The sequence below is a fragment of the Mya arenaria genome, chromosome 10 (assembly GCF_026914265.1).
Source record: "Mya arenaria isolate MELC-2E11 chromosome 10, ASM2691426v1".
NCBI classification, from domain to species: Eukaryota; Metazoa; Mollusca; class Bivalvia; order Myida; family Myidae; genus Mya; species Mya arenaria.
In genome coordinates, this window is record NC_069131.1 from 48,647,522 (window position 1) to 48,656,610 (window position 9,089).

The 9,089-nt window shown below is 33.9% G+C and overlaps 1 protein-coding gene across 3 annotated transcripts in view; it reads left to right on the plus strand.

Moving 5' to 3' along the window:
- LOC128206060 (uncharacterized) overlaps positions 1-1,205 on the plus strand; it is a 108,625-nt gene extending 107,420 nt beyond the window's left edge. The window contains exon 7 of one of the 3 annotated variants that reach the window (XR_008256378.1): positions 1,056-1,188. Coding sequence is in view for 2 of the 3 variants with exons in the window: in XM_052908193.1 (XP_052764153.1) it covers positions 1,056-1,122 (67 nt within the window). In the remaining variant the exon portion in view is untranslated. Of the gene's footprint in view, positions 1-1,055 lie in introns of all 3 variants that reach the window. The other 2 variants (XM_052908193.1, XM_052908192.1) reach the window with 2 other exon arrangements.
- Positions 1,206-9,089: the final 7,884 nt, after the last annotated feature.

Here is a 9,089-nt window from a genome sequence, read left to right on the forward strand (position 1 = left end):
TTGACCAAATTTTAGTTGCCTTTAACCTTGAAAATAATCGGTTAAATGGCAAGATGTTTGTAATCAAGCTTAACGACAGCGTTTTTGTGACATTGATGAAAGATGGATTTTTTTTTGTTTGTCTTTTTTTTCAATCGGATAGAAAATTGTACTAGTATCTGATACAGGGTTAATGAAGCAATACGATGGTTAGACGTCATGCTAACCATTGTATAGTATAACAGCGATGAGGAATATGGATAAGTCGACAGTTGACAGGTAAGGACATTGTAAGAAGTGTCATTTTGCTAATTTTTGCTTTAAATATGGCAATATTTTTCTTTATTCCCATTTCCTACATGTTCCCATTACAAAATCTTACCTGTCCTTCCAATTGGAAATTTCCCATTTTAAAACTGAACTTTATTCTCCAATTGGAAATTTCCCATTAACCAAATATTCCAATTGGAATTTTCCAATGTTCATACTTACCCACTTTGAATGTGGGAATCCTCCAATTGGAAAGATTCACTCATGGGAAGGATTCGCAAACAAATGCCTTAAATGAATCTATCGGTTCTTCATTTTTAATGAATATATTATTTTTCATGTAGTGAGTGTAAAATATTCTTAATTAAACAGTCAATTTCAATTTTAAAAATTATGTTCCAAATTCTCCCACAATTTTAATAGAGCCAGTTTTCCAATTGGAAAAGTTTGAAAAAGCCATTTTCCAATGGGAAGGCCATTTTCCAATGGGACTCCCATTGGAAAAGTTGACTTTAAATGCCAAAAAAACATATTTCTAAATTAAATTTCTGGAAACAAAAAATATCTCTTATTAGTATTACCTAACACATTTTAAAAATACAAAAATAAAAAACATTGGGTGAAAAATAAAAAAAATAAGTTTGCAAAAATTCCGGATTTGCAAACTTAATCCGGATGCTGTTTTTATTGGAAGTAATAAGAAGTAAAAACGGATCATTTTCATTTCGATATTAATTCTGATATTTCTGATTATTAAAAATAAAACATCAAAGGATTCGATGAAAACGTGTTGTTATAAATTGCAGGGACGAAGTGAATGAGTTTTTACATTTTAAAGACGTATTGCAAGCAGAAGCTGCATCTTTGAGGTAAATATATACATTTATTATATAACTAAGTTATACGTCCAATCGTAGTCGCTCTTTTGAACCATGTGACCGTACAATATATTTCCGTATTGGGACGCACGTGCGTACAAAAATCCCATATTTTTTCCGTATTGTAGAAAAAAGTTAAATAATGATAATAATAATAATAATAATAATATAATTATAATAATTATTATTATTCTATTATTATTATTATTATTATTATTATTATTATTATTATTATTATTATTAACAATTATCTGTACAATACAGAATATATTTGGGATACTATTTATAGGTACACAGCTTGGAAAGCCTTATTGGACTCGCCTCTTTCCAAGCTGTGTACTCGTTCAAATATATATCCGTAGTGTACAGAACAATGTTAAATAACCTATAAATATATCTCACTGTTATGTAGAAGCAATACTCTACTATATGGCAATGAATAAGTAATTTGATATTGGCTCTCTCATTTGTCTGAGGGCACTTGTATTGGCCAAAGGCCGAGAGCCAATACGACTGTCCCGAGGACAAATAGCAAGGTATTTATCAAATCAATTATTTTTGACAATTTTATAAAATAACTTCATGCACTTAAAGGATTCCGAATTAAAACACTAAATTTATTGAAAAAAATGGTAACAAAGAACAACTCTTAGACACAAACCATATTTAACCATTGTTTATGGTAATGTTAAGTAAAGTAATCAAAATTTGTATCACAGTGCATTTTCAAAATAAACCAATGCTTGTTTTTACTTTGTTAATGTTTCAAAAAATAAATACAAACATAATGTCTTTTGTGATTCTTGTGAGCTCTCAATAACTTACTTTTTCCCTGAAACAATGTTAATATTAAAATTACCCCCAGACACATTGGCACCACCTACCACTGCAAAAGGATTTAAGTTTTGTTTCGAGATCTTGGATGATATACTTCGGCTTGAATCAAGAATATTACACGTATGGATACTTCATTAATGGAGTTACAGCTGCCAGTATAGATGTCTACTCATGCTCAATGAATTGAATCTTGCTTCTTGAATGTGGAACAATAGCATTACTTGAAGATGGCCTCATCAGATCATCGCCTTTGCTTGGTTGAAGAAGGGGTTGAATAAGCGTTTATTGTTTGTAGGCTTTTCCAACATCCTAGATGGGCAAGTTCAGTTGGTGATCGAACAGCCTGAACAAGAGTGTGGGCAAATGTTGTTTTTTCTTGTGTCGTGATTAAATTATCGGCCTTCAGGGTTTCCATTTTCTACCAAATGTTTCATTATTTTTCCAAGTTTATCTTTTTCCAACTAGCTGATGAGCATTTAAAACTCTTGGTTTGGGTGTATAAGTTGGTTGTAGGTAAAATCTGCTATTATCATCAAGCATATCGGCTGGTCTTCGACGTGTATATTCTTTGTAGATGGCTACATGACATAGTTTGGCTCCAGGTGTTACAAACCGCTTTTCTATTAGAGTTTCGGCATTATCCATTTGTAGTTTTTGTACTTCTCTCTGAAGATATTCAACAATTACGTTCATATAGAGCTTTAATTGTTTAGGAAAATGCTTTTTCCATTCATAAGTTTTTTGTTTGTTGTTTGTTTTTCGCCTTTAGGTAACGATCGATGAAATATTGTATGTCTGTTAGGACACATTTGATTTGATTTATTAGACATTATGTTAGGAAATGTCTTGCCATCTTGTAACTATATGCCTACCCTGTGTTCTAGCCGTCCTGTAACACGACTAGCCTATACACTAGGGATATTCTTAAACGCAGGCTAGGCGTCCGGTTATCGGACGGCTCGACACTTCCATTATTTTAAGAGGCAGTACTAGAGCTTTTTTTAATCACGAGCATTAACTATGCAATGACATCGCTAAATGATTAACTATCACATTAAAATGTGTTTCTGCTATATCGTTTAATTTTCAAAATACATTCAAAAAAATAATCACCATCACATATGATAATTGGAAGCAAACAATTAATTAATTAATTGGCTTACCAAGAACAAACTTGACCGAAAAGAATCCAAACTCAGGGGGTCGTCTATATTCCTGGTCACTGATGTGGTTCATCCAAACAAAAAACAGTTTTAAATCACTGTTTTATAATGTGCGTTCTTGTTACCATTTCCTTTAATAAAACTGTCCCACTTTTCTTCAGAGACTATCTGAGCACTGAGTAACTGCGTGTGGCACAACCACAGATTATCTTTAAGACATGAAAGTAAATCTAATTTTCTGTTTCATTTATATACCCCATGATTTTTACCCCATCGTTTATCGTTACATGAATAAAAAGCACAATCTATGTTTGTCGGATGGCGACGTTTGTAGAATTTTTTCCATTTTTAAAACGTTTGGCATGCTTTTTCTTAATTTCAGATAGAAGCTTTTAAAGCGCCAAGTTCAACTCTTTTTTAAATCATCAGTAAAAACAAACAAACTGGCCATACCTCATAAGGCTTTAAGTATCCCTTTATGTACACATATTCCGCATGCGTGAGACCGAGGTGATGCTTTTTCTTTTGTATTTTAATTTTATTTTGTTATGTTATGAAAGCTTGAGTATTATATTTATCGGAAATAACGTTAACAACACAAACTGTACATCCTATACAAAATATTTATTGCTACTTTTCCTAAATTTTAGACAAGAGTTGACGGATATGCAACAAAAAAAGGTCACAGGAAATGACCACAGACATAGACATCTGACTACGTAAGAGATTTATCCATTTTAAAAATTTGGCTGTTATTTGTTTGCTTTTTGTTTCATATGATTTATAAAAACTTAATGGAGTTGGTAACCCATTGGCAATTAACAAGTTAATTATTTTCTAAAGGGACTCTCTTACACATTTTAGTTTTGAAAAAAACAACAAACATGACATGACACTCGGTACCCTATTAATTGAAGTAAGTCAGTTCACACCTGAACTCAATATATTTCCAATGTAGTTTCTAACGCAATTTATATTAATGGATAATGTTGAGTCATGTTTTCAAAAAAAAAATACTTCCATCTTATGACGACTTACCATTTAACAAGCCATTTGTTTACATTACACTTTAAGTATAACCATATAAGTCATGACAGTTTCTTTACGTGTCATTTAAAAGGTTTTGTAAAGGTAAGTGGACGAAGCGTAAATGCATTTATTTCAAAATAGTGTCATTCAAAACATTTTTCTTACACGCTAATGTTCATTCAATTTCTTGTTTTTGAAAAATATCCTACCACTGATTCTCTCCCATGCACTTCTTGAACATATTTGATACTTAATCATTTATAGTTTTCCGACGGATTGGTTGTACAATACTGTGCCAAGTCCTCAAAGGCGGCTTACAGAGCTGGAGTCAAACACTTCAAGGTACGATAAATACAGAAATTGGTTTTAAGTTTTTTTTAATTGAACACCCATGTGATCGTACTTTGCCTAAGTCATAACATATTTTGTGAAATCAAAAATATGCTTGTTTGAAATTAATGATAATAGCATATCGTTCAAATTTTGATTATTTTGACAGACATGATGAGCACGAATCACCTCAGTTGCCAAACAATATTGGAACACAGGTATTCAGGCATTATACAGTGTTTTATTTTCGAATTGTTTAACGAAAATAATTGTGGTAAGATCCCTGCAAAAGCAATCTTGAGATATCTATATAGGAGTCAAACGGAAACTAAATGGCTAACTTTAAAAATAATGATTTACAGCATTCATATATCAGAGCGAGTTTAGAAACGGCGGGAAGATATCAAATAATTTGGGCGGGATTTTTCAATTATTTTTTGCAAATTTTTTCAAAACAAATTTGCGGGAATTTAAAAACAAACGTTTATGGCGAAAATATTTGAATGAATTGGCGGTCATTTTGGATAAAGTCTGTTTCTGTGGCGGGATTTTTTTCGGAATGGAGAAGACGGACACAAGAGAGTAACGAGACATTTATGGGTGGAGTCTAGTTCCCACTAAGCAACGTATTCAGTAAACTATGAACAAAGTATAAAGTTATTATTTTAAACATCTTGTTTAAGTCAGGGACCTTTGATATGTAATCTAAGTTGAAGAACCAAACGTGTACAGAGCTGACTTGCATACACAATCTTGGGCTTGTTCGCGAACATTGAAGGCCAGGTCCTTGGCTCCAGAAGGGGACGGCGTTAGTCAATGTACAGAATAAAATATGATAACGTTGTGATGAAATGTGTTCAATATTTAAAGAGACGATAACGACGTTTTCAAATTTAAATTTGGCCATGATATTTTACCTAGATAATTTAAGCGTAAAAGTCTAAATTTCAAAATTAAATAATCAAATTATAACATGATAATGCTTACCACGTTTACACTTAAGCCTTAAGATACAAATAGTTGATGTTTCAACTTTTTCGTTTTAACACCAAATGTTAACTGTCTAGTATGACTCTATAAAACGCATCTACTATTAGAAGCAGTAATTCACAACAGCCAACCCGAACAATGGCCTATTGAAGTTTAACTCCTTTCAAGTTTCCTCAATGTCTAGTGTATGTTTATTTTAGACCGGATACGTGGACAATGGCTTATGCAAGTTTCAAAAGTAATCGTCTTTCAAGTCTCCACAATGTCTAGTGTATGGCGCCAGATTTTCTGACTAACAAAGACGTGGAGGAACTACTTTTAATAATAGATTTTATTAATTCACCTTTTCAACTTTAATCGATACACCGAACAATGGGTATTGAACGAGCACCTGGGGCCATGTTTACGAACAGTCTCAAGTCCAAGTCTAGGTTCTGACTCAGAAAAGCACATTTATTTAATTGCAAAGAATCATAAATCTAATTTATTCCATACGTTTGACAATGAAACAGGTGATTTATTTAACAATTTCGAATTGATATAATTTTATGCAAATTTCATCATAAAAACTCAACAAGTAAGAAAGTTACAATGTATTAAAGATTTGTAGTTTTGTAACTTTAGTCTGAGCTAAGATTTGCGACTGTTCGTAATCATGGTCCCTGGTCTGTGCGATCATGGATAAATGAAGATGGGTGGCTAACGTCTACTTCATTTTGACACTATTCACGACTACTAAACCCAGCGGAATTAAACAGTGTTACACTCATGTAAAGTATTAAGCCAAGCAGCATCTCTTGAAATTGATTGTGTAAAATTATTAATTTAATGTGATTGGACTTACAGTGCAAGTAAGTAACTTTTTTTGTTTATTTATGTCAAATCACTCATCCGAACAGAAAAGTTTTCTCCTTTGTGTGTGATATAAAGTTGATGAGTTATAAACTGATGTATTTTACTCGTCGTCCGGTGCTCCAGTTACATTTTAGTAAAGGAAAATAAACATAATTTCTATAAATTTATTTTTAAATGGAGCATTGAAGTATGTAGTTCAAGCAGTATTCACAAAATGAATCATTTCAGAATAAAAACCATTGTCATCTCGTCTCGTACTCCAGCCGCTTCGTCTACAAAACTGTCCACTGATCACTGTTTCGCACTGATAACGGTGTTAAGTAAGTCACGCTATTCCCGTGGTCCAAACAGACACCATTCTCGGGGTTCCTTCCCGTTTCGTTTTCTCCATGATACCTCTGTTTTTGCCATTTCTTGAGCCACGGATGTCACGAGTTCAACAACGGGTTCTTTAGACGTGCCACCAGATTTTCTTTTTCCACGGCGTAATTTATTTTATGATTTCAGCCATCAGACGGATATGATCTGTCTACCGTTCTATGTCAATTATCGTTAGTTATGAACCTAGCGTGTGATCGCGATACTTTGTCGTGTTATAAATGTTACGATCTTCCCGTTATAACTATTCTTTGTCTTCGCTGTCGTCGCTGTCGTCGTTTTCTGACTTCAGGAATTCAATTAAATCACGATGTTTTTGTATAAACGATTTTATGGCCTGCTCATCTATAATCGTTGTTGGTCGATCGGATTCTTGAATAAAACTAAATAATGACAATTACTGGTGGGATCTTTACTAAAGTACAGGATTTGATTGAGTTCCTTGACGGATATATTACTATGATGAGGCCTCTCCGTAAAAAGGTCCGTAATCCGCTGAACTTTGCTGGCCGTTAACATGCAAAACAATAATCGTGGTAACGGAAGGATTTAAGAAGGCGTCATCCTCCAAGTAGAGATGATTCCCCTGTATAAATTCTACCCTTGGAGGCGTGGTTCTTTGTAAGATATCGTATAATGGCTGCAATCTTTTGTAAATCATGGGAAGGAAGCACACCCTGGATTTTAGGATACGCCTGATTGATTCCATCTTGCAGTTGTCTCTAATGCCTGAAGATAATATCCCTCTACGGAAATCCGCGTTCATAAGTTACATATTTGGTGGACTTCATATTTGCGTGACGGTTACATTTTATTTCTTACGTGCTTTCAACGGTGTCATCTATTATATACTCCAAACACAGGCCAAGCATTTCGTTTGGAGAAGGAAAAGGAGGAGAAGGAGAAGGAAGAGGAGGAGAACGATGAGGAGTGAAGAGGTGGAGTAAGGAAGAGGAGTAAGGAGGAGTCAGGAGGAGGAGTTAGGGGAGGAGGGTTATGAAGGGGAGTGTGGACGACGAAGAGAGGAGGAATGAGGAGAAAGAGGCATAATTCTAGGAGGAACATAATGTAAAAAGTATCTGCTAGTAATGTGTTTTGTTTGTATTGTAAGAATAAAATTATGAAAATAGTATTCATGTGTTTGCTTTGTTTTACTCAACATGACAAGGGTACAGTTGATATTTTGATTGACACCGCTCGCAAAAGTACGTTAGGGAGTAGGGCGGTCCCCTAAACGGAAATTACAATAATGGAAAATCAACAAGAACAGTTATACATACATCGTGTAATTGTATTGCAACTCCGGTCATCAAGGCGGATCCGGTATGAAAACACAAACAATGTTAATAGTCTTTTACAGACATGGCGGCTGTAAAACGTTATGGTTCGTAGTTCCTCAGTAATACCTAACAATCTGTCTGAATTCTCACGATCCTTACACTTTAAACGTTGCGGTTATGGTCGTGACGTTGATACGGTTTAAGTGTACACCACATCTTATTTTCTGTAATAGACTAGAGTATCGCCGCAGACGTTGTTTTGCTTCTTGAACTGACGATACTTTTCCATTGACGATCAATTTTCCGTTGAAAAATAACATACATGTTCACCGATATTTTTCTGTTTCTATTGACTTCCCAAGAATTGTACAGGCTTGTAAACCATATCAGTACTTCGTTTATGAGTGTGTTATTTAAATAATGTTACAAGGTAAGTCAGAACTAAGTTATCATATGTACATTGACAATCTCCTTTTGGGGTTGAGGACCTGACAATCAATGTTCGCGAACAATCCATAGATCGTGTCGGCAATTTAGCTCTGTATTCGTTTGGGACTATATAATATATGTCTAACAAAGGTCCCTGACTAATACAAAATGCTTAAAAATAACTTTTTAATACGTGTTCATATTCCACTAAACACGTTGCTAAGTTTGAAACCTGACACGTCTCATTACTGTCATAATACTGTCTGACGAACGTGTTCTTTATTTCGGAAATTCCCGCCACAGAAACAGACGCCATCTAAAATGACCGTCAATACACTATAATATTCATGCCATAAACGTTTAAAAACATTCCGCCATTTTTTTTTGAAAATTGTCCCCAAAAACATAATTAGAAATTTTCCCATTTTCATCGTTCGCGCATGCGGAGCTTAAGAGATGTCTTTACTACTTATGTTTATAGTTTACTTTGGAATCTTTTATGTTCTTAAATCAGCGTAGTAAATACTGTATTCCAGCTTTCATTATTAAGGGCTCTATTTCTCCTGAGTTTATGACTTAAACGTATTATATAACATGGAACTACATATTACAAATTTGATTCAGCAGTTTTTGGACATACGTTCAATGCTTGATTTGACAAATAATATTAA